This window comes from Tinamus guttatus, unplaced genomic scaffold (assembly GCF_059628265.1).
Source record: "Tinamus guttatus ecotype Peru unplaced genomic scaffold, ASM5962826v1 Tinamus_guttatus_pri_ptg000027l, whole genome shotgun sequence".
NCBI lineage: Eukaryota > Metazoa > Chordata > Aves > Tinamiformes > Tinamidae > Tinamus > Tinamus guttatus.
Window position 1 is genome coordinate 4,903,520 of NW_028288561.1, and position 26,644 is coordinate 4,930,163.

Sequence of the window (26,644 nt, forward strand, 5' to 3'; positions counted from 1 at the left end):
TTTCTACACTATTCCGTTTACCATACGAATCCATCTGACCTGACAATAATTTTGGCTTATCCTTGACAAAGTTGACCTTTCCTTCTCATTCCTACATTATTGCACAGAATCCTCAGCTGGATTTGAGGCCCTCTGCACAGTTGAGATATAAACCAAATTGTGAGAAATCTCCCTTATCCTAAATAAAGATAAGGAATTTCACAATGGACATCTGTCCAGAGCCCACCTGTTGGTTCTGACTGCAGTGTTGCAGGTAGCTGCAAACAGAGATGTAACGTGGATATAACGCACGCTGTATAGGAAGACAGAGGCGAGGACACACGTCAGGCTGCGCAGCGCGGACCAGCCTCGGGCGCAGCCTGGCAAACACCGCACGCCCTTCCAGTTCTCATAAAGCCTCTCACGAAAGTGGAATTCAGAGTTTCCTGGAACACCACAGGACCGAGTCCAAGTTACGCCTAGACCAATGCAATTCAATATCACCATTACACAAAACAATCCGCAAAGTCAACAGCAGTCTGAAGTCTCCACAAACACTGAAGGAAAACGGCGCACAATCCCAGACAGGGCGATACGATTCTCGTTTTCCTTACGCTCATAAGTCATAAATTGCTACAGCTAGGAAAGTGTCACTTCCCCCATTAGCTCCCATGTAGGTTCCTGGCGCAAAGCAGCTTTCAGGAGAGTTTTGTGGCTTTTTCATGGTCTGCCCAGAGCCCTCCCAGGGCTCCTCCTGGGAACGCAGTTATTATAATGTTGTGGGAGGGCCTTTGTTTCCAGCTCCCGGTGACTCATGCAAGCAGCTGAGAACACAGCTCAAATATGAAAGTTGAAAAGAAACTGAGAAGAGGGAGTAGTTATTCCACTTCTTTTTCTCTTGAAAGAGCTAAGAAATACATAAATTTAGGTCAGACAGGGTAAAAATGTTCCATCTTTTCTTCCTTTCCATGATATTTGGACCTTGTGAGACTTTTAGAACTGAGGTATTCTTAGGCAAAAAATACTGTTATTGCTTAATAACAAACATAACGTGTTGAAATAAAAATTCAGTCCATATTCTATGTTGGTTTTAAAATAATATTTTGTCACAGACCTGATTAACACTTTCGCATCAAAAAAAAAAAAAAGTAAACAAGGGCACACAGTGCAAACTGCTGCTGAGGAAAGGGAAACATTAGAAAAATATCTATTAGAGGATTCCTTCTCGAAAACATGACTCAAACATCAAGAGCTGTTAGGAGACCAAAGAATGCCTGGAACTGTTTGTTTTTTAAAAAATATGAATTTATGTTTTTTAAAAAAAGATATGAAGCAGTAGCTATTTATTTTTTTGCGTAACTACAGACTGATTTAATTGTGTGCTCCCCAGACATTTCTCAATATCACAGCATCTCACTGATTTTTTATACCATTACATTATGAATTAAGTCGGTAAGTCTATGATGGGGACAATTGTACCTGTTCGTACAAAGTGTCCAGGACAAGATTTGGGGGAGTCACTTCTGTTTGCAGACGAAGCCCCGCACAGACAGGCGACCCAGGGCAATCCAAACTGCTCCCCATGCAGAAAGCCAGTTCCTATCCCAGCTTTGCCTCGACCATAACTATTTCCTATTAATAGGACTTCTCTGCGTAACTCGCCACAGCCCCTACACCCATCCGCAGGTGATCCTGGTCGGCAGATCCATCTCTGGCAGCACTCGAAGCCACGTGGCGATGGGCATGGAAACCTGGTGGGCAGGCAGGGAGCCTTTACCAGTGCTGCTCACCAGAAGGTGTTTAAAATAGAAAGCAAGCCATTTTTCAGCACTTACCTTGCACATCTGATTTTAGTGCAGGGTATCCTGTGTACGTACTATGAATATATTTATGTGCTACCTCCATAATTATCTGTTTATTCCAGTTCAAAGCACTTCTGTCAAAAATGCTGTCAACACTGTAGTCATTAAAGATCACATTTGTGCATACTATTGCCTGATTTACCTAAAAATAGTAACCATCTGCAGGCATAATGTTGAGGTATGTCTAATTTATGTGAGCTTTTTCCACAACATCCACTAATTATAATATCTTTTGAAAATTCAATCTAAATATTTTGGGGAGAATGAAAAGGAAAGGGAAATGAGAATTCAGTCAATTAATACCAGCAAGTCCAGAAGCCGCAAAATACACAATTATATATATATGTATTTTTGTTTCAACACACACACACAAAGACAAATATGATTGCACAGATTTTCCACATATAATGTCCATGCTTTGAATCTCTAAAACGCCCAGGGAGGCCAGGCAGCCCGTGAGCCCTCATCTGCACCTTGCACTGCTTGGTCTTTCCCAGTTGCGAGCTCCAGATGTGTTCATGTGATTACTCAGCTCTATCTGCCCAGACAGAATGAAACGATGATACATCTGCTGGTAGCAACAACTGTCTAGCGAGCACGGAAAAAAGCTTTTGCAAAGTCAGAAATAAATGCTAAGGCCAGTTCCTGCGCTGAACCACATGGAGACTCACTCCAAATGACATCAGCAGAGCTCTGGTTAAATTGCAAAGCCCTTTTTTCAGTACATCCCATGACTTAATCAAGATTAATACATTTTGAGTATTTTTCATGTTCCTTCCATGTTCTGAGAGATCCTCTCATCACTCTTAGAAATAGACCATGAGCTGCTCTTCACACAAACAGTGATAAAAGTTACAGCAAACAGATAAGCACTTAGTGCTTCTAGACCTTGACCACTAAAAAAATTCATTTTAGAAGGCACATGTCTCTCTTAGCAGGTTAAAGAGCGTGAACAGGAATGCATCTACTTAGAAGCAGAATCTCAGGTTTTAGAATGTGGACCCACAGGAACTCATTAATTTTTAAACATACTCAGATGTGACATTTAAGCCTGTTGCACTTTTGTTAGATCAGTGCTTTAAAGCTCTTGTCTGAGCCTTGAGATAAGGCCACAGTAATGAACAGAAAATGTAACTTTAACATGGGATGTAACAGGTGAGAACTGCCACGGCCGTAGGGGACAGGGTGCTGTCTAACCCTCTGTGCTGGTCTGTGCCCGTGCGTGGGTATTTTCAAGGATGCTGAGGGCACAGATGCTCTGAGAGAGCTCCCTGTCCTTTGACAGACAACTTCTGAGGACTGGTATAATCGCCCCTCTGCAAAATACTAGCAGAGGGTGAGACAACTGGATTTTTATTAACAGTGCTCCCCTAGAGGATTTCCAAGACATCTATCTCACATCTACAGAATGTTATATACTGCTATGGGCAACAGACCACCTCCAGAAAGTATTTAATCATTCAGGTGATATGACCTCCTAAGAAAGGTTTCATCACACCTTACCTACCAGCCAAACACAGAAACCGCTGGCAGCTTCCAGCAGTTTTACAAGGAGCCAAATCGGATGCATAAGCTTTAGACAAAAGCTGGATTCAAGTACCGTATCTGTTTTCCATCCTACCTTTCTTTATAACTGTTTCGTGTTAATGTCATATCTAAGTATTTCCTCTTCCAAATGTCTGTGCTGTTCTCTGTAACAGGCCTGGAAAAGGTGCCAGAGGCCATCAGCTAATGCACATTTGTTGCCAATGGCTGTAAGAAAAGTGAGAAAGCGGAAAAAGCAGCTGGTCTTGCATTTCCCAGTGCAGGAGGGGTGGTTTTTATCTGCAGTACTGTCCTTAAAAGGTGACAGAGTGCCAGCAGGGAACTGTGGTGCATTTCAGGAAAGAAGGAAATTATGCATCAAATTACCTAGGCATAAAAGTGCGTAGGAAATGAGAACTTGGTTATTTCTCTGATGTGCAGGTTAGAGCTAAAAATAAGTGAGCTTAAAAGATATAAGCAAAAGAGATAAAAATATAAGAGAGCTGATTATATGTTTGACAGCCTTGAGCTTCCATTACCTGAAGAAAGGCTAAATAGGTAGTTTAGGGTGCACAAATCCCAGGCAAAAGCAATGCACTATCCCCAGTTAGAAGGGATGCTGCTCTTAGCGGTTACTTCCCTGGATGTTACATCTCCAACAAAGGGCTGCTCCTAGCCAGGATTAGTGGCAGAGAAATGGATTTGCAGGTGCCCCCTGGGAACAGCTCAGGGTTCTGTTTTGGGCTGCAGACTCCCCCGAGGAAGCTATAAAACATCCTTTCACCAGACCTGCAGCAGGACTGAGCTAATTCATACATGCAGGTGATCAAACACTGTCCTGCAGAGCAGAGAACTGCTCTGCTAGTCCGAGTGCAGGGCAAAACTAATTCAAGCCATTCCTGCGCACTGAGCTCGGCCTCCTGCTGCGCTGCAGAACAGCACTCAGAGAGGCTGGGGGAAAGCGCCCAGCCCTGGGGATCTGTGACCCCGGGGCAGGACAAACCCCGCTTTGAGATGTGACACGGAGCAGGCCTGGTGCTCTCAGGGGCAGCGCTCATCTGCCTTCATTTGAAGGGGTTTCTGTAAATCCCAGGAGACGCTGCCTGTGTGAGCCGCCATGGCGTGGTGTGAGACAGGCAAATGCCAACTTCCCCTCCTGTCCAGGCTCAGGTGACTGAATTAGCTGTGACTACATCCCAGTCCCTCATTAGTCTCGTTTTCTTACGGTTATTTGGCTCTTCCTTATCCAGGTAGAACATGTTGTGGGTTCTTTTATACAAACATTGAAAAACTTACTTTGTTAATGAGTTGCTAATGCCACGCTGGGCACCGTAAATCATAGGAATTGCTACTGGGACTCGCCACAATGATCCAAAACCAGGAAAGGCTCCTGATGAATTTCTTCACACCTTCACTCCTACAGCAGCAATGCTGCTAGGTGATATGTCAGCTTCCTGAAGGAACAATTTTTGGAAGAAATCACAAATCTCAAGTGTATAAAGTATATCTTTATCCGAGATATTTAGCTGGAGTTGCCATTCACATGCTCTTTCCTTTGATAAGTATAATCTGTTCCCCTCATTTATCCCAGCTAAAGCTGGTTTTGAAATCCAAGTAGTCTGAAGGGAGGCTTTGCATGGCAGAATAAACTTCCTTGGCAAGCGCAGCTCCCACCTACCATGTCCTAATTATGTTTTTTTTTTCTAATCCCCCCACTTGAATAAAATTGGGATTTAACATTTTTCTTTAACATAATGAAGAACAGTGGAGAATATAGAACAAGTCAGTTATTTCTAATAGCCAGTCAAAATCAGAAAAATCCAAATATCCCGTTTTCAGAAAACTGAAATGGAAACTCCAAGCTGGAGCAATCCGGCACAAGTTTCTTCTAAGGGGAATCGGGAGAGAGAGCTGGCCTGCCGAGATCCAGGTGGCAGAAAACATTTTGATAACCAGGATGAGCTCTATCAGAAAACATCTACCTAGTGCAACATAAACAGCTCTTCAGTTTCAGGGAAGTGTTCACAGATGATTTACCCGTCCTGCACGTTCAGTCATTGCCCTTAGCTTCTTCCTGCTATAGGGATGCTAAACGAGGGAATCGGGGCTCATTCCTGCCACCAGTTCTCCCTCCCTCACTCCAAAACCCAGGGAACCTTTTTGCCTTCTGCCCCTTTCAGGTCCCATTCACTAGATAAAACATACGTATAAAAGCAAAGCGGCCTTGTACAGATTGCTGGGTTTTGGCTGCTCTCACAAATGCTGGGGTTGCATGATTCAGGACTGACAAGCAGACTCGAACCCTTTACAAGCTCAGCTCTCCCTTCGACATGCTCTTTAGCATCCTTTCTAGAGGGATATAATCTTAGGCAGTGCTGAAAATTAAGTCATAAGGGCACCTCTGTACCAAAGGCCTGAGAGGTCATTTTGATTCCACTCACTGGCATGGACCAAAGAGAGCCTCTTTTCATTTTTTAACTTGGTACAAAGGTGCAAAGACAGATGCAATGATAATAAAGGAGAGAACATGCAGAGCTGCATTACAAACCAATTCATCAGAAAACAGAGCACGCTTGCCTTACAAATTTGCCTGCAGCTCTTGTCTGCTGTGTTATTTTTAAACTGCCTGCAGGTTGCAGATTTTTCAGTGGCCCTTCTCCTAGCAGCTACACAGGAGATTTAGCAAGGAACAACTTCCGTCACTATCTAACAAATTCAGGTGAATACCCAGCCCATTGAAATGCAACTTTCTGGATGTTTCCCTCCACAATCGGCATGTTCACAGGAGAGCACTGCAGTCCTGCTGGAAACTCCTCACCGGAGCACAGCCAGCGTCACTCAGCAGTGAGGGGCTCGTGTCCCGCAGTTGCTGTGGTCAGAGGCCTGGACATCAGGCTACAGTCTCTTTGGCTCATCATGATAAAGCCAAGGAGAGACACCCAAACAAGTAGGCCATATGCTCCGTTTCACAACACCCTTACTGCCCAGACAGCATTATCTGAGGACCAAAAATGATCTGTGGTGCAAAGCAAGGCCACGCACAGGCATACAGGGCTCTTCCATCACATGTCCAGGGCCCAAACTCCACCATCCTCCCAGCAAACATGCCTCACTTTTGAGCGTGTGGATGGCACGGAAGCAGGACTTGCCAGCAAGAAACAAGAGAGCTTCTAGGGACAGAAAAAACACGCGATTCCTATGGGGAAGGAAAGAACAGGGAAAGCAGCCTTTTTAGGTTGCTGCAGTATTTTAAAGGAGAAATGCTGATCACTCACAGCTGCTACTGAAGTCAACACAAGCTGCAGATACTCAGGCTCTTGGAGGGACCAAGCCCTGCAGCCAGATGTAATGAATATTATAGTTTGCTCTTTTCAATTGCACAGCTCCACATTTAAGCAGAGCAGAGTCTGGCCTGCCTGTGTTGGGTAGGGTTAAGCTTGAGGTAGGTTAAGCTTGTGCTGTGGGTTAAGCTCAGATCAAGCTCGTGCCCCTTGGCCCTGTGTAAAGTCTCATCCTTCCACATCATGCTGCTAGTTGAGGTGTTGTTCATTTCTCCCTGCCGATTCGGAGGATTTGGCTCTTGGCCGTTTGTATTTCATAGACCTGGGCAGAGGCTCTGGGAGAAATAGCCACATTATTACACCATGCAGTTAGCATAATTAAAATATTGACTGCAGATTAAAAGATGTGCTGAATATTTCAGAGAGTGGTTGGAGGGCTGGCAAGTCCTAGCACATTTCTGGCTGATGCTTAGGTATGCCTGGTCCTGCTGCAGCCAGGGCTGGATGCGGGAACTGCTTTTTGTGCTCTTAACTTCTTATCACCCCAGCAGCCAACCCACAACAAAAGAAAAAGGAACTGACTGGGAATGAGGAGCTCTCAGAGCTTCCTTAGGATTCGTATTGCCAGTGAGACCGTTTCCTTGTTATTTCTGACTTCAGGACATCTGTCTTGGAGTGTATCTATCTATTTTTATTTGTGTCCATCTCTCCAAATGCACAGTGTAGGAACTGCATATGGTGAGAATGTACCAGGTGATAAAACCATTTGCTTAAGAACTCGCTGTACTATGCGAGAAACATTAATAGAGCTAAAAAAGCCCATGAAAACCTCCGCTGGAACATTTGTTTTAGCCCCTCTTTTTTTTCTTTGACGTTTGAGCTCTAACTGTACTTCAGAGGACCACAGCTTAAGTCTGAAGGGATAAATCTTTCATTTGCACAATCAACAGGACAGAGGGAGATGGAAGAAATGCAGTTTACAGGGCTGATGAGAACTACAGAAGCACTGATTGCTGCAGAGTGCCTGGGGAATACTTAGTGCCTTTGCAGTGTCTCCTCGTTCTCGTTCCTAGGGGAATATTTGGGACAAGAAACAAACACTGCTGGAGACGCACAGGTCTGAGTTTGAAGGCCTCACTAAGATGCTTGAGAAATGCCTGGGACAGTAGGAAGTGTCCAAGCAGCCTCGGACGCAAGGATGGGGAGGGCTGAGGCTGTCCCACCCGCAGCTGTTTCCAGGGACAACATTCAGATTTAGTCTATGATTTTTTTTTAAGATCAGCTAATTCTGCGAACATTTCCATTCCTACTCAATGGTTATCACAAGCAATGGCCAAATGCTGTTTTCTGCAGCTCCTATTACAACTTGAAAGTTGCCTAACAGCAGATTAATAGCAGATCCGCAGTGGGCCATTTTCCTGTTGTACTGCCATCTCTGTAACCAAGAGCAGCTCTACTGCAGCAAAGCTTATTTCTTTGATACTCCTCATTGCCAAATATGCAGATAGGAAGGAACAAACTCGTGTTATCTGAGCAATGTAGCCAGGGTCCAGGGGTCATGCCCTCTGTATAAACTATGGTCCTTGCTAGTTTCTGTTTGCTGCTTCTTCATACTGACCCCCAAACTGCAATTCATAAATAATCATCTTTGGTAAACACCATTCCTTCAAAGGCAAAATTGTATTTCAGGTATATTTTAAATTTAAAGACCAAGGTAAACCCCAGGAGAATGGAATAAAACAAAAGATGCTCCAGATTCACTATAATTTAGAGACAGAAATTAGAAATTATAAATGTAGAATTTTGAAGCAGAAAGAAAAATTTCCTGCATAGCAAGAGAAGAGTGCTACAACCTTTGCTCTGTTCTGACAGCTAGGATGGCCAATTTTTCAATTTGTATCCACTTAATGATTCATCTCTATTACCAATATATCCAAAATTAAACGGAAGGGGAGAAATGTATTCAGCTCTCTGCTTTGTTTAAAAATCTTCCAGTATTTGTTTCCTGTTTATGCTGATATCCCCACCTCCATGCTGCGATTTAAGCATTTTCACCCTGTTAACTTAAAAACAAAGCCTGGAAGATGTGTATAGTTTTCATCTTAGTCATAAAGCAATTTACGATAAATGCTGCTGTTCCAGAGAGAAATGTCTTAGAAATGCACATACGTTCATAGCTCCACATTGCTCATTTAAATGATAACCGGTTGTTGGAAAAAAAATGTCATGCAGCTTTTATTCACACAACATGTTCTTCTGACTGATGGCATTTTCTCTTTTAACAATTACTGCATTGGTGCTCACATACAAATCTCAGACAAGCCATCAATATCCCCATTTACAGACCTGTGCTGCTTTCTTTCATGGTACTGGCTAGCACACAACTGTCACTAGGCAGTATGCGTTGTTTCATACAAGACTTGTTTATAAGCAAAATGAACAACCTATTTGGAAGACAAACTATTAAAAATACCTAAATTGCTTTTCCAGCTGAAGCATTATCTATGAGTTCCTGTGGCTTGGCTGGAGAAAAGGGAAAAAAATTCCCCTTTGTGTCCTCAAGGAATACATTTGCACAATAGTTGTCAGAGATTTTACTTGCGCAGCCTATATGAAACTGGCTGTTCTTATATAAAAGATTTGCATTAGTTCACACAAGTGCATTAGCGCATGTGAGGAGAGTTCACTGGAAAGGCAGCAATATCCTGTGGTCTGAGAACAGAGTTAGAAGCTGGTGAATCTGAAGAGCCCTTAGCTTTCTCACACTTTCGCTCAGCTTTTCGTAAAGGTTTTTGGTCTGAATTTTCCTAAAGGAAATTAATTTTACATGTTTAACTGGGGACTTTACTTGCCTTATTTACAGATATGTAGTGTAGGTTTTTGCAGCTCCTATTTAAGCTTTTGGAAGCTCCTGGCTCCTTGTATTGCAGCAGGCTGCAAAATAGAGCTCCCACCACCCTTGGGGCACAGTCACACCATCACCTCCAGGAGCAGTGGGCACAGATAAAGTGAGGAGAGCGCACAAGGTGCCCAAATGCAGCACATCCCCTTTTCCAGGGGCCTGGCTAATAACTCTGAGAGATCCTTGAGGGAGGGCAGCACAAGTGCTCTAATATCTGGCATCCAGATAGGCACCGTGGAGGATCACAGCCCAGCTAGAGCTGGAAGGAAGCACCAGGCTGGCACAGCAACATTAAACGTCCCTGTGTGGATGTTTAAAGCGCCTGGCCAGACGCTTTAGCAAAGTGAGGAGTCTCAAAGTCTTGCCCTGCTCGACTGCATACTCCTTGGCTGGTGGCCGCCGCAAACCCTCCCTCTTTGGTCCACGCTGAAGGGCACTATGTAACCATGAGCCGCGCTCTGTCTCCCCTGCCCAGATGAGATGGAGCAGTCGCCTGCAGTGCGGTCTGACTACTTGGTCTCAGGGATTCGAACTCCACCAGTGAGGAGGAACAGCAAACTGGCAACGCTGGGCAGGATCTTCAAACCGTGGAAGTGGCGGAAAAAGAAAACTGAGAAGCTAAAGCAGACATCTGCAGGTAGGACGGGAGAGTGGCAGCAGAAGGCAAAGCCCTCCTTTGTTTACATTGGAAACATTAATGATTAGCTGATCTAAATTTGTTCAGAGATTTCAGAAGGTTATAGATTAACCATTTCTAAGCCTACTAAGATCCCTTAAAGTCTGACTCCTTCTATAACACAATATAATACATTTCAAGGAAGAGGTCAAATACAAGAGCAAAGCCTGAGCTTCATAGACCTTTTCCAAAACAGGCTAGATTTCTGGTCCCACATATCATTACCCCTTCTATTTGGGGTGAAGATTATGTAGGTCACAGTAACGTTATGAAAAGTGGCAGGAGGGAGCTACATCATGTAAAAGCCTTCCCTGCAGCAGCTGTCTCTGCAGAGGCAGAGCAGCCGAGAGCAGCGCAGGCTCTCACCAACAGTGCCCCAAGAGCCCAGCACAGACACAGGCTCCCTTGCCTCTCCGTAAGACCTGGCAGCGCAATTCACTGTGCTTGCCTGGGCCCTCTGGAGCCGCAGAGTGAAGGAAGCCACTTCCCGCAGCAGCTCCAATACTGCAGTTACCAGCACGAATGCCACAGCAGCCCCCAATTACTCTGTGAAATTATTCTGATCATCCAATGCGATCGGGCAGCAGCTTTGGGCATAAATCTCCACTCTACCTGAGGGTGATTAATCTTTGCTCCACCTGAGGGTGATTACAGTGTTTTAACTAAGGAAAGGGCCCGGGGCAGGCTGCCCAGGCACATCAATGCTCCCACCCCAGAATCCTTGCCATTCTGCACACACACACTGCAGTCAAGAGCAGAGGGAATGTCCCTGTTGTAGCTTTCTCACTCAGCTAAACATGTACCCTGTTGTTAACTGGTGCTCTGTGTCATGCTACAACTTCTTGCAGTGTTGGAGAAGAAGATGACAGCACGGCAAGGTCGGGATGAACTCATTAAGAAAGGCCTCCTGGAGATGATGGAACCGGGTAAGTAAAAATTCTCATCTCTTATCAGAGACCTTTTCCGGGCAACAGGAAACACACAATTGCAAGGGAAGAAAGCTTACAATTGAACAAATAAAAAGGAAAACCCTGATCATGATTAGGAAAATTCAGTACCTGAAATAAGCCTGCTGCAGTCAGTCCATGAAGTTTGATTTTTGATGTTTTACCAACTTGAATGCAATTCAAGCTTCACTGTTTTTACGTGTTGGTACAAATGTGAGCTAGTGCCTATGTCCTGTGCAACTGCTTCAAACCTACCTAAATCCAACTGCCAAGAAACGATGTTAAAGCTGGCATAAATATAAATGTAAGCATATAGATGCATCCAGTGGGGATGTTAGCATGCACAGTCCATGAATCCAAATCCTGTAACATGATGCTAATCTGATGTTTTCATCTATCTCTCTGGTAAACCAAGTTTAGACAAAACATATTATCATTCTGGATTTTGATCGTGTGGCAGTATAAAGCTTTCCTGAACACAAACCAAGTTCAGCAGAAGTCGCTGAAGGAATGATGATCAAGAGCCACGCACAGAAACGTTGCTGCTCCACAGCCCTGACTGGTGCCCCTATCTGGTCGAAGGAGATAGATCTGGAGAAGCAACCTGCAAGATGGGGAGAGCTCCTGCTGCTACGGGCAATGTTTCCATTGCCATTCCCATCCAAACCGAGCTGGAAAGAATTCCAGCTTTACTTTGAAAACTTTACAGCACTAAGGACTGTCTGAAGGCAGACTGCCCTTTTGAGTTGGACCAGTCTGATAGACAGAAACGATGTTTTTTAAAATTAGTAATTGAGTTTCTTTGTATAAAAGAAACCCCAGGCCTATAAATAACCTTGAGGATGACACTCAGTGGTGGCATGCTGCAATGAGCCTGAGCAACTGAAGGATCAGAAAAAGAGCTTTTCAAACATCATTGCAGTAAGGCAATCATCATATTATTTTATTGGATAACTTTTAATAGAAGTTTTCTGTTCAAGACTAAAATCTATCAAACCATCAGCTTATTCTAAAATGGAAGTTGTCAAAGGGCTCATTTTTAATTCCTCTCCATTGAATTACTTCTGTCGTACAACAATTATTTGCCCTACTAACGCAGTAGGACTAGGGGACAGAAAAATACACTCAAATTCTCCAGTTCTGCCACAGGAATCAGTTCTGAATTTGACACTGAATTTGAAGACATGAGTATTTAGAGCAGTGCAGAAGAGCAGTAAAAAAAAGTCTTCTGTAGAGCATATTAAAAGGTAATAATAATAATAACAATGATTGGAATAGATTTTCCTTGTAATAAAGAACTATTTGGGATGAAAATATTAGATGCTAGAATTAGAATAAGCAGTAATTAGAATGAGGAATGGTGATGAGCTGCGCTTTACGTGGCAGGTACAAACAGACTCTCTAGGTTTTGCCTGTCTGTAACACAGGTGCACAGAGCTCCTACAAACCCCAAATAAACGTACAGAGCCACCCTGTTGCCCAGGGGGGAAGGGATGAGGAATGGCTAACAGTCAGTTGAAGGACATTGCAGCAGTCTGCAAGTTATTTTTCTTTACACAAAGAGTATTGGGAATCTCCAGGGTTATTTTATTGTATTATTAGCAGAAGCAGCTTATTAATGGTATCAAAAATTGACCCAAATAATTCTTAGTGATTTGATTAGTGCCCTACTTGGACTGAACTAAAGTGGCAGCACTTTCAAGGCTAAGTGCTCATTTAGGCAGTAAGTTGCAACCGTCAAAGCAGCATTACTCTGCTAAAGGGACTAGAGCAAATCCTGAAATCCCTCTATTTCATTAGGTTCTGCTGCACTTCCTGACATCTCTGTTGTGCTCGCTTTCCCTAAACAGTCCAAGCAGGACTGAAGCTGAAGCCTGTGGAAGCTGCAGATGTGCTTGGTGCCTTTCCAGCAGCTGTGTCATGCTCTGGTTTTGTTTGAAGCACAAGGTTGCTCTGCAGCCGAAACCCCCGCGTGTGCAACCGGACTGCTTGGCTCGGAGCAGGGCACCCAGCTAGCACAGAACTGGCATCAGGCTGTGAGGCGCCCAGGGTGAAACTGCACCGTCCTTGTGGCGCTGGTGACTCATCCTGGCAGGTTATGTCACCCCTTCTCCTCACACAACCCCAAGACGCTGCTGCCCAGAGCCAGCCGTGGCTGTGGCTGCTCCCTGCGCGCACAGGGCTAACGCGGAGCCCTCCTCTGCTCGCAAAGTCCACGCGCCTGGGGAAGAACCTGCCTGTGACACCAGCCTACTGGGGCTTTCCTTAGCTCCCAAACCTTCCCTGAAACGCAGCTTCACTCGGTGGAACTTCTTGCACCCTGCAAGTTTGCGGGTGCAGGATCTGCAATCTGGTGAGATTCATTCCCAACTAAATTATGGCCTTGTGGCTTCTCCAGATTATTCTGCAGTTCACAAGACTCCCTGCTGCTTTCTTCACTGGTCTAAGGTCTGTGCCTTTGCCTGCACCCTGACTAGCCCTAAAATATATCATTAAGGCCCTCTGCAAATCAAAGCAGCATATTTTTGTCAATTTAAGCATGAGCTGCTTATTTCTGACTAGGAGTATCCCTGCTGCGAGTCCCAGATGCTCCTCAATAGAAATTCTCCAACAGGAATCTTGTCTACCTGTCACCACCTCATCAGTCATTACCCTTTCCGTAGGCAGAGATGTAAAGGACTGGGTATCTCTGCCTGCAGCTTCGCTGTGGCACGGCTGTCAGCGCTTGCCACTCCAACCGATGTGAGCGACTCGCAAAGCAGAGCTACCTGGAAAACATTCAGGGAGCTCTCCCCAGTATCCTCCTTACTGCGAGCACAAATCTGATCGGGTGTAGCTGCGTTTACAGTGCTGAGAGATAAGAGCTGCCTGTCAAGTAATGCAGGCAGCTGTTAATGCACCGACCGTTATGTTTAAGCAGGCTCCGCAATGAGCTGAAATGTAGGCAATGAACTTTTCCCCCCCCTCCCCTTTCCTGTATCATAGCAACTGTGCTACTGCAAGGGCTATTTTAAGAACAGTAACTTTTCACCAAACGTGATTATGAGGCAGCCCGGGTGAGCTTGGCTTACAAAAATACTGCATCCCTTCCACAGCATCCCAGGCCAAAGCTGATACTCATACCTGAAAGGGCAGTATATTACTTCACAGACTGTATAGACAGCATTAAAAATGAGGTAGCTTTAAGTGCTAATAATTTGAAATCAATGTTCAAGAAACTTGTTGTAATATTCTGAGACCAGAGCCCCACCAGGCACTGAGCAATACAGGGCAGGAGGTTGGGGTGCCAGCAGAGCTGCCCCCAGGGCAGAGCGCTGCCTCCCCTGTGGAGCACTTGCAGCGATGTTGATTTTGTAAATTTTGAGATGCTCAGGAAGTAAAGAGGATAGTTTGTATTCTGAGGAATCTTCCCTGAATAGGAGGATACTAGAAAAGCTTCAGTCATCAGGATGCGTACAGCTGCAGGGATCACTGGCACAGAAATCTTTCAGAGTAAGCAAAGGGAGCAGTTTCTAGGTCTGCATGAGGAAGGATTTGAATTTCTGATCAGCTCAATCACACAAGACACACATGCTTTTGAAAGCTGAGGAACTAGAACTGTGCTCAGGGTGCCAGCAGTATTAGCAGCTCTGTCTCCATGAAGGCTGCAGTGTTTCTCCTGGGGCAGTCCTGGCCAGCTGCATTGTGCAGAGACCTGGCACGACTCACATGTGGGACAACCTGGGCACGGGTTGCACGGGGGCTCCCGTGCACCTCGGCTGCCCCCAGGGCCTGCCCCTGCTCGGCAGATGCTCCCTGCACACGCTGCACTCTTGTGCAAGCACAGCGCCCACTTGTCCAGGCTGCTGGCTGCCCGCAGCTAAAGATGTCCTGCCTGAAAACTGGTTGGTATTTGGATCCAGCAGGGCTGGCCTCCACGGGTTTTGCATCACAGGCTCTCAGTGCTATTAGGAATCAGATCCTGACACAAGACAAATCTCAGTCCCCTCAGCACTGCGATGTCACTAGCAGCTTTTAGGCACACCCTTCTAAGGGGGGTAGCAGGGAGTTTTGGCTTTCACTGCACATGGTTTAGTTAAGATTAAATGATCTGGTGTTTTAGATACTGAAGGTAAAGCCTGTGCTGGTGACGATGCCGCAAGGGCGACACAGAGCGACCCTGCAGCTCCCGCGTGCCAGGCACTTGCCTCCTCGGAGCTGCAGCAGGAGAGCACGGCGGCAGCCACAGCAAACGTGACCCTGCCTGGCGAGGAGCTGCTTTCGGAGGAGCTGCAGGATGACGCAGGTATTGGATATAAAATACTAAACAGAATAAAAAAATGTTTAAAATCCGAGAAGCCAAATATGTCAGTGTATTAGAGGGTCAGTGCACCTTGTTCAGCTCAGCGCCTCCCCTTGCTAGGTCAACACTCTGTACTTGAAAATAGGGACTTCTTGGAACTGCTACAGTTCTGAGGGACTGTACAAAGCCAGGCGCAATGGGATTACTTGGATTGCGAGACAAGCCAGAGTTGGCATGGTGCCCTTTGGTATTAGCAGCTACTGCTGTGAAGATGAAACAATCTACTCTTAAAAGCAGTTCTCCCACTTCTCTGCCAAAGCTGAAGCTGCTTGCCCTGGCATGAGAGAACGATGTCCGTGCACACCCAGCACTGTCCATGTCTTCACCTACCTATATTGCCCTGCAAATACCAGAGCAGCTTACCAGGAGCAAAGATATATGCTGATCAGCTGCTAAACCAAGTTTCTTTCATGCAAACATCCATAAAAGACACTGAAAACTTGAGTTTTGAGTTTGCTTCACACTTCTATAGCAGAGACATTACAGACTGCGATAGTTTAGCCGGAAGAGGCCGGACCTCTCGCCAGCACCGGAGCTGTTAAGGGAGCTAGTGTGGCAGGTGCAGTAAGGCAGAGGGCCACTGTAGTAAAGCAAAGTTTCCCCAGAGTTCTGCGTGAGCTGGCGGATGTCGTAGCTAAGCTGCTCTCCATCATCTTTGAAAGATCCTGGAGAATGGGGGAGGTGCCGGGGGACTGGAAGAAGGCCAATGTCACGCCAGTTTTCAAAAAAGGCAAGAAGGAGGACCCAGGCAACAGGCCAGTGAGCCTCACCTCCACCCCTGGAAAAGTGATGGAACGGCTCATACTGGCCGTTGTCTCCATGCACATGGAGGACAAGAAGGTGCTCAAGAGTAGTCAGCATGGATTCACCAAGGGGAAATCTTGCTTGACTAACCTGATAGCCTTCTATGATGGAATGATCAACTGGATAGATGAGGGGAGAGCGGTGGATGTCGTCTATCGCAACTTCACCAAAGCTTTTGACACCGTCCCTCACAACATCCTCCTGGGCAAGCTCTGGAAGTGTGGGATAGATGAGTGGACAGTGAGATGGATTAGGAACTGGCTGGATGACAGAGCTCAGAGGGTGGTGATCAGCGGCGCAGAGTCTAGCTGGAGGCCTGTAACTAGCGGGGTCCCCCAGGGGTCAGTCCTCGGTCCAGTCCTGTTCCATTTATTCATCAATGACCTGGATGAAGGCACAGAGTGCTCCCTCAGCAAGTTTGCTGATGACACAAAACTGGGAGGAGTAACTGATACCCCAGAGGGCTGCACTGCCGTCTAGAGCGACCTGGACAGACTGGACAACTGGGCAGTGAAAAACCTCACGAAATTCAACAAGGTCAAGTGCAAGGTCCTGCACCTGGGGAAGAATAACCCCAGACACCAGTACAGGCTGGGGACCGACCTTCTGGAGAGCAGCTCTGCAGAGAAGGACCTGGGTGTCATGGTAGACGACAAGGTGACCATGAGGCAGCAGTTGCCCTCGTGGCCAAGAAGGCCAGTGGGATCCTGGGGTGCATTTAGAAGAGCGTCTCCAGCAGGTCGAGGGAGGGGATCCTGCCCCTCTACTCAGCCCTAGTGAGGCTGCATCTGGAGTATTGTGTCCAGTTCTGGGCCCCACAGGACAAGAGGGATGTGGAGCTGCTGGAGAGAGTCCAGCACAGGGCTACGAGGATGATCAGGGGCCTGGAACATCTGCCCTATGAGGAGAGGCTGAGGGAGCTGGGCCTGTTCAGCCTGGAGAAGAGAAGGCTGAGAGGGGACCTGATCAGTGTCTATAAGTACCTCAAGGGAGGCAGTGAGGAGGATGGGGCTGGTCTCTTTTCAGTGGTGGCCACTGACAGAACTAGAGGAAATGGCCAGAAACTGAAGCATCAAAGGTTCCACAGGAACTCAAGGAAAAATTTCTTAACAGTGAGGGTGACAGAGCCCTGGAACAGGCTGCCCAGAGAGGTTGTGGAGTCTCCTTCTCTGGAGATCTTCAAATCCCACTTGGACGCAGCCCTGTGCCACGTGCTCTAGGTGACCCTGCGTGAGCAGGGGGCTTGGACTAGATGACCTCTAGAGGTCCCTTCCAACCTTCAGCATTCTATGATTCTACTAAAGTCCAGCTCTTCCCCCCCGGACCAGGGACAACCAAGCCGGGGAGCCGGGGAGCTTCCTCTCCTGACAAACAAGAAACGCAAAGCTCAGGAAACCCACCCTTTATCCTAGTTTTGTGAGGAGCACAATGCAGTGATTACAGATCTTCCTGCCCACCCCGTCTCGCTGATCTCCATGCCTTCTCCACTTGCCCTGGCTGCTGCCTTTTGCCCATGGCGCCCCTTCACACCTGCACTTCTTGGGGTTCAGGCCTCAGGCACGTTCACCAATCCTACCCTGAGTGCTGGCCTCTGCTGCCTGCAGATGCCTTCCTGCAGCTCCTAATGGAAATCATTCTTTGAACGGTTTCCCATTTCTTAGCTTTGTACTTGCCCATTTCCTTCTCCTATTCTTTCCATTCCCATGACTCATGAAATTTTGGTGCCTCTTGCTGTTTTGCTTTTATATAATATTGTTTTTCTGACCTTCATGGGAACTGCACTTCTAGGTGCCCTCCACTCCTAATTGTTTTGACAACAGAAACTCTTCTCTCTCCCAACAAGTACATTTCCCTTTTCACGACTGCTCATTGCAAAGATATTTTTAAGCTTAGCAACACCTTTCTATCACTTTTTCTTTTAACTTCAATACATGTACTACTTCATGAAGATATATCCTAAAACGTATTTGCTATATTAGCTTACTGCGCTTTCCCTTTCTTTCCAAGCTCTAGCCTGTATTGCTGTGTTTGCTTTTGTATCACACTGAAGATTTACAATGAAAAAGAAAAAAAGCCACATAGAAACAAAATGAGTATCTGCTGTATATTCAAGGCCCTACGTTATATTTAATTCTGAGGATGTGGAATGAAGACCAGGGAGAGAGAGGAAGAGCAACGAACAAAAGGAAATATTTGTAGCGAGCATGCTTGGCTAATACAAGGAAAAAGAACAGCCTAGGCAGAGACAGGGCAATTTTTCCCACCTAAGGCTTGGGGGCTCTCCCAAGAGGAGGGATTCTACCTAGAAGCGAGATGGCATTTTGACAAGTGGCACTTCATGAATAATTAGCTACTCTGCCAAGGAGCCTAGTGCGGAGCCCTTGAAATATTTTCAATTTTCATTCACTCTGCAGCATGAAATCTGTTAATAGGGTTGTGTACGCAGAACCTCAGTCTGCCTTCAGATTCAGAGGCAAAAATACGCTATTTTTACCAGAAACAACCACATTAAAAAAAAAAAAAAAAGAAAGAAAGAAAGAAAGAAGGCACACCGTTGTTTGCAGGGGATGCAAAACGGACACTATGAGACCAGAGCGCACAGCGCCAGCCTGTGGTTGTGAACAGGCCCGGGGAGGTCTGCGTGGCTGCCGCGAGCGCGTTCAGAGCAGCGTCCCGCGCACATGAGGCCTCGCAGCGGCTGCTCACGCCCGTTCGGGCCAAACGGCACCTTGAGGCTGCACAGAGGCCTGTGGACTCTGCTGATGTTACTGACAGAAGAAAGTATTGCTCAAAACATCAGAATCTGGCTAATATTCCTGTTAAATTACTAATATCTACTGGAGCACTTGGTATTTTTTTAATTACTGAGTCATTAGTGACGTGATTTCCCTCTATCTCAATTCCAAATTTTGTCTTCTATGCAGTAGGCCCAAAAATGTATCGTGATTCTAGCTTAGAACAATACCTAGTGATGCAAGTCTAAAACAAAGCTTTTTCCTAGGAATATATATTTAAAATAAAACTTTTTTTTTGGTAATTGATGCAACTATCACATAATACAACTTTCCTACCAAGCAAATTTTACAAGAAAACCTCTAGTAATGAATAGTTATTGTACTTCCCTGTCTTTTTGAATGGCAAATGCTCATTCTGCTCCTTCTAGGCATACTCATTAATCTGTTTGTCAACAAATTAAATGCTATTATCTTGCAATACTATTATGGCCAACTGCCTCAGTGCTCTGGTGCCTCCCTATGTGCTCCGAACACGAGGATACTGTTTGATCGTTAGCACAGAGAGTCTGAATTCCAAACAAGACATAAAACTGAGCCAAGTCTGCGATGTAATAGGCATGAATGTCCAATGCTGTGGGTTTTTAGGAGGTGCTCTGGGGTGAAACGGAGGAGATGGCACTTTTTTCAGACAGACCAAACTGCTGGAAGATGCAAGACTTCACACTTATCCATCCTAAATGGATCCCTCTGAAAGTTCACATGTCACTGTCACATCTATTTCCAAACCTAGGAGAGCAAACTCATCCTCTGAACTTTAGAGATAATCACTTTCTCTGCTTTCCTGACTATTAAATATTAATTACTTATAAAGTTATTAAAAGTTGCTTTATCTCACTGTTTTTATTATTAGGGGGAAAAATGGGGGGAAAAAGGGGGTTTTAGAGGGAATAGAAGTAAAGGAGGCTCAGCAATTTTCTCAGGAACACCAAAACTATCATTTCTTCAGTATCTTCGTACATTTTATTCTCTATCTGCCTTGGCTGGTAGGCTTTTTCACACATTAATTATTTTCACTATGGAAAAGAAGTGTTCCTAGCTGCATGCCATGTGTTCTGTTTTTCTGAACATTCCTGGCATTGTCCCCTGGCCTATCAGTATTATTAACTTCATGTTCCATTAATTTTGCTCATCCTTCTACTAGCCAAGAAACCTTCAGCACCCACGGAAGAATCAGAAGCCGCCAGCCTGCCAGCAGCTGAAGACAGTGCACAAGCCTTACTTGCTTCTGAATCTGCAGCTTCTCCCCAGAACCAGGCCGAAGGAAACCCAGCCCAGCTTCCCAGCCCTCCGTTGCTCCCAGCTCCGCCGCCTAAAGCAATCTCCAAAATCACAAAGAGCGTAACAGGTCAGTCATTGCTGCTCAGTCCCATCCTTTGTGCATTAGTCACCTAACAGTACAATATATCTTTTTTTTCCTTTCTCTTTACATCCTTTTATAAGCCTTTTGCCACAAGCTACTAAGAATCCAGCTAGAGATCCCAAATGAACAGCATGCTAATGATCTCCAGGAACTGAGCAGTCTGGCTGCCCCATAACAAAGCACTGATCTTTGTACTTTACACGTATATCTGAATCTCTCGGGTGATTATTTGTTGCAAATCTACAGCACTAACCACATGTAAAACAAATCAAACCAACTGCAAACATCTGCTGAATCAGATGGTCGTATTGATATGCCATAAAACAAAAGGAAGATTTAAATGTTTTAATTACCTAGAATCCCGGCTGGATAACAGTACAATAGCCAAAAGCAAGTTCAAGACAATAGGTTCTGTGGAGGTTTTGGTATGGAGGGTCTGCTCTCTTGGGTAGGTCTAAATTAGAGCTATGAAATCTGGTCTAATTACACAGAGCATAAGCGATACACCTGGCTTCCACAAGACAGTCCTCCATGCCAGATTACACCGGAAGTTGCAACAGCAAATCCTCTGGGCCTGATTTTCTAACGAATTGCCACTGTTGTTAGATTCTCTAACATTCTGGCAGAACAGAAAGGGTGTTAAAATGAATATGATTTTAGTTTGTTCCAATTTCAGGGCCTCTACGCACAGTAAAAGCAGTTAAAAGGGCCTTATTGTGAACTGGAATCAAGTCCTGATGTCTAAATGTCAGATCTGTGGGTATTTTGACTTTTAAATGACAGCCATTCTCGCAGCCCTGATTTGCATCCATACTCATCATCCAGCACCAAAAAAAGGGGTTTCAAAGTTTCCAGGAAACAAAAGCTCACACAGGCGCTGTGATCTGACTGCTGGAGCTCATGGAAAACATCGGGAATTCAGCCTTTTTCTGGAAAATGACCAGAGTTGGTTTCCGATGTTTGGTCCATACTTCGAACTAGTAAGAGTTTAAACAGGAGTTTGACTCTCAGGGGGATCATAGCCCTCCTTTCCTCTTCCATTCCCTTTTATGGGCCACGCTCTAGCAGCATCTTCCCTCTTGCAGCACGAATGGGCACAGCTCGGACACCCCTTTGCCTCTGCTTGACTGATGCACTAGCCATGCACCATGTGGGATGCAAAAATGCTGACCAGAGAGGGTGAGGAGATGACAGCTCCACCAGGCATGTCACAGCATTCTGAATTCAGATATTTCGCAGCTATTTCATCTAATGCCCGAGATATCCTGAGTTTTGCTATTTCGTTCTCATTGAAATTTTCCACTAAAAACAACTCAGAATTTTCTGAATGAGTCCCATAACTATAAACCTTTCTTGAACAGCGATTATACAGTGGATGTGGAGGCAGTGGCAAGTCAAGACTAAACAAACACTGTCAGAGAGTGAAAGGGCATCAGAACATATGGGGAGAGAGAAACAAAGACTGATTATGAAAAGAAAGGGAGACAAAGAAGGTGAAAAGCTCTTTTGTGTTTGGATTTTTTTCTCCTTTTAACAATGCTAGAGATGCTGTTAGCAGAGAAGCGATGAATAAGCCAAGCATCAATTAATCACAGGCAGAGGGGGAACAGGGCAAGGTGCCAAGACATCACTTTGCAAGATTATTCACTGAACAGCTGTTTCTAGGACAAATAAGGTGTGATTTAAGGAAACTCTCAATACTGGCCCGAGCTGCAATGAGGACAGACTTGGCCCTTGGCCCACCCCAGGAACAAGCAAGTATAAAGATAACAAGTGTCCTCCCTTCCTGCGCTGGGACTGAGCGGGACCTGTGTTCTTGGTCTGAGAGAACAGGGCAACCTTCTCCCCGGCACGGGGGCAGAAAATGACTTTGGAAGTGTTTTTTTCATCCCCTCAGGCTATGATTCAGTGGACAATGATTGATCATAAACATCCTCTATGCATTTGTTCAGTAACACACAGTTAAACCTGCCTTGAGCACAGCAGAGTTGTTTAGCAGAGGTTGACTGTCTCCCGGCCACTGGAACCATCCTGATCAGTACAGGAGGGCTGTGGGGTAGGAAGATGTCTCACCTCTAAGGTGCTGTAAATTTGGCACCTTAGATGCTCCTCTGCTTTCAGACATTTTTACATTTGGAAAAGGGTCACTTCTGGACTGACTTCATCCCTCATGCATGGATACAGAGGGATGGATGAAGCTGTGGCTGTTGGTTAGAGTTCTAGGTGGGAAGGGGAGAAATGTTCAAAAACGCCTTTCAAAAATTAGAAAAATGAGGCCTCAAAAGAAAACAAAACAAACAAACAAAAAAGATTGTATTGTGGATATAAAACTCCTAGTTGAAGGACCCTTTCCTCCCTGCCTCACAGAGGCAAAAAAAGAAAGTATGCTTCACATTGGCACTGTCCTCCATCCATGAGACAGATTTTGGTGGTGGCTGCAGGAGATCCCCTTCCCACTTGTGCTTTTGCTCTTGCCCTCAATGGTTCTGCTCCCTAAGGTCCAGATACCTGGTCTGTACCCATAGCCACCCTGGTAGGGCTAATACCACACACTTGCAGCAGGGCTTCTGTGAAAAGGCAGCTACCAGGGTAGTTGAGTGAGGACCAGGATGCAGCTCGAAATAACTGAGGTTCATAGTCAAACCTGGTTTTGTCCTCTCCAGTTTTCTGGTAAGTCAGTGTGTTCCTAATGAAGCATGTCCTTTTTACACAGGAACGGTAAGAGACTCTTGGCAGAAAGAGGTTTTTCTCTCCTACGAACTGAAGGATCTATCCTAAAGTACGTGAAAATAGTTAGATGGGTCTGTGAAAAACAAATCAGTACAAAGCCTGCATAAGCTGTGTTAGTTTAAATTCATATATACAACACTAGGTGGCAACAAGAGAAAAGAAAGATCCTTTTATATGGAAAAAGCTCACTGCCTGTCTACGCTCAGACTGAACTGTTGCTGTATGCCATATGCCAAAAGCTTGGGATAAAAATATAAAGGAAAAAGGAAAGGAGATAGAATTCCAGAACAGAAAAACTAATAAGCATGTTTTTTCAGGCATCTTAGAGTATGAAATCACCATAGTTAAAATTGTGGACTGAGGTGCTAAGAAATGCGTAGATATATCTGTCTTCCAAAAATTCTTAACTGGCATGAAAAAAATAAAATCTGAATCTGAGAGTAAAAAATGTTTGTAAAACACTGTCCACCCTTATTTTCTCATCTTAGTGCTCAAGACAATGTCTTTCATTTGGATGGCAAATGTTGTTAAGTTATCCTCACACTATAAGGATTTTGGCATTTCTTCAAATGGCATATGAAAGACAAAGGTCTAAGCTGGGCAGCCATCATGCAGGAGCAGATAATACATGCTGGTACAGTTTGTCCTGACTGAGGACCACACCGCATAAATTCCAGTAGAGTCTGGCAGAGCTCAGCAGAGAAGGTGCTGGATTGGAAAGCCCTGCAGCACCAGCCAGCTGCGGTGAGGGTTGCACTGGCAACCAAGAACCCAGTGGTGGACTTGGGAAAAAAAACGTTGGATCATGTGGGAAGGAGAGGAAATGGGGAAGAATCTATTCTGCTAGATAAAGCTGTGTAGTATAAAGCTTTCAAACTCAGATGGTTACTCAGCATAGCCAGGTCCCCTTAGGCAAAAGCAGAACATCACGATTTTCCTCTATTCAACCAAACAAGTTCAGATTAGCGCATGCTTTGTGCACAAAGAAATAAGCAGCATTGCATGACCTCCTATTCTTTTTTTCTTTTGGCAGCAGGAAGCGAAACAGATGACCCAGCCATGAAATCTCCTCCTTCCACTATCCTGAAGAATTATGTCATTGTCAGTTCCTCCCAAATCTCAGGACAAGCTGCCCTCTTCCATCCCTCTGGCCAGAAAAGCTCTGATTCTCATGTCAGAGGACAGGTAACGACACCAACGGGTTCTCCTCACCTGGCTGCTGTCCACCTGCCTCTACCTCCCAGCCGAGTCATTGAAGAACTGCACCGGGCTCTGGCCACCAAGCACCGTCAGGACAGGTACCTAGTGCCCCTTGGCTACGCGGGTGTGCGAGGGCACGCATTCCATTGCAGCATTTTTCTTAGTAAACTTTCTTACCTTGTCATCAACACTTTAACTGCTCCTACAGCTTAGATTCATCTTCTTCTTGGTATCACTACTTTCAACATCCATTCCTGGTTATGTTGCTTCATTTGGCAGTTACAATGGAAGAACATACTTTGAAGTAAGAAGGCTACTGTGACACAGAAATAGCTTTTCAAATAGGTAGAATTATTCACTAATCCTTGATTTGATTATATCCTACCAAGTTAGCATACTCCAGGCAAATCCTGCTGAAAGTGCTTTTTATATGTGAAGCATTGTTGTTGCAGTATATGTCTCTTAGCTTATATGTGAGCATATATGGTATACATTTTTTTAATGCAGCTGGTTGTGTGGGAGTATGTTGGAGACTATCTGGTTTTCATTATAAACCCTCCTCTATATTAGAGAAGGGCAGAGATAACCTTTTCCTTCATAAAGCTTTGGAGTTAAGTTGTAAACATTTCTTGGTTCCATAGCAGCTATTGTCATGGGGAATGGATCCATACCATATTATTTAACAGATTTCTGTTAAACCTTTGTCATGTTCAAAAACTATCAGGATGGTGATATCTCATGCCATGTGTTTTACATTATAAGGATGTGCTCTGTGTTTTTTTCTTAATCAATACTGCATAGCAGATGGCTATATATCAAAGAAATATATTAGTCACTATCTGCCTATTCCTTATCTTTAGGACAAAGACTAAAAAGTAGAGCTGCTTTAGCCATTCTCAACCCAGCCTTGACAACGCCATCTTGCACTATCCCCCTTTAAACACTCTATGAGTTACAGGATATTCTGCTTATCCTGAGATGATCATATTCCCTATTGTGGCAATAAAATGTCTTTTCTAAACACTGGATGTGTCCCTTCTACCCACAGCTTCCATGGAAGAGAAAGCAAAGGCTCTCCAAAGAAGAGAGTGGATGTCCGTCCAGCCAGAACATCCAGCATTGAGCGCAACAAAGAAAAGGAGAACTCTCTGAGTTACAGCAGTGATTCGGAAAACAAGCGGAACTCAGTTAAAGAGTCAGATGAGAACAAAGAAAACATGATCATGAGTTCAGAGCTCACGGAAGACACTGTTTTTTATCAGGATGAGGAAGTTTTGAATGACTCCATTATTTCTGGTAAGGAAAATGCCTTTTAATCTTATAATGATATAGTATTGTAGCCTAAGAAAAGCTTTAAGCATGGCAGCATGCAACAGAAAATATTCAGCAATGTCAATTCCTCTGTTTTTGTTCCTCTATCACCAATGGCAAGAAACCTTGGTGAAAAGCTACGGTTATATTTGAGTCGTGGAGACTGTGGTCATGTCTGTCTTACAATCCATTCATCCCAAGTTGCTATGTCACTGGAGTTCTTGCTCAGCACGTCACTGCTGTTACCACTGCACGCTGTTAGCTCCATGGGTACAGGAGACAATGCGACTTGGTAAAGGCCATCAGCAACTCTGGGGAAAGCCAAGAGCTGCACCTTGGCTCTCCAAGTCCCACATTAGCACCCTGCTCAACAGGTTTACTCGACACTGCTCAAAACAGAAGGAGAAAACATTATAACTAGGATGCAGCCCAGGGCTGATAATGAGTGTGAGCGAGTTCATGCCATCAGTGTGAATATGGGGATTTGTCTTCTGCTTGAGGGATAGCAAGTAAACAAGCAGGAAATTAAATGTCAGGATCCAAACGAATTAAAACAGAAACTTTTGTCAGGAACTTGCAGTCCGAACAGGAAAGGGGTGAAAATTTTCCAAGCACTTACTTTTCACCTAGTTGAGCTGCCATAAACAGTGAAATAAGCCACAGCCAGGATCCTGCCAGGCTGGCTTTGTTACAGGGCAGACAAGCACTGTCTTACTGACCAGGAAAATAACTCCTAGGAAGAAAATACTTAAACAAGGGTATTTTCAGGTTCACGTGCCACTGAGTGATCAGGAAGAAATTTGCCTCCAGGTGCTGATAAATCACGTGGCAAAAACTAGTTTGGGACTTTATTGATCCCAAGATCTCCATTTTCACCTATTTATTCTTATTCTAAAGCACAAAATATGGGCTTTGCCCACACTGCCCATAT

General features: G+C 45.0%; 1 protein-coding gene across 3 annotated transcripts in view; it reads left to right on the top strand.

Moving 5' to 3' along the window:
- Positions 1 to 26,644, top strand: part of PHACTR3 (phosphatase and actin regulator 3) — a 99,045-nt gene that overhangs the window by 40,740 nt on the left and 31,661 nt on the right. For 2 of the 3 annotated variants that reach the window (XM_088528887.1, XM_088528900.1), the window contains exons 2-7: positions 10,024 to 10,185; positions 11,073 to 11,150; positions 15,274 to 15,456; positions 20,254 to 20,457; positions 24,236 to 24,500; positions 25,451 to 25,698. In XM_088528887.1, coding sequence (XP_088385013.1) covers positions 10,024 to 10,185; positions 11,073 to 11,150; positions 15,274 to 15,456; positions 20,254 to 20,457; positions 24,236 to 24,500; positions 25,451 to 25,698 — 1,140 coding nt within the window. The remainder of the gene's footprint in view (positions 1 to 10,023; positions 10,186 to 11,072; positions 11,151 to 15,273; positions 15,457 to 20,253; positions 20,458 to 24,235; positions 24,501 to 25,450; positions 25,699 to 26,644) is intronic. The other variant, XM_010226131.2, reaches the window with a different exon arrangement.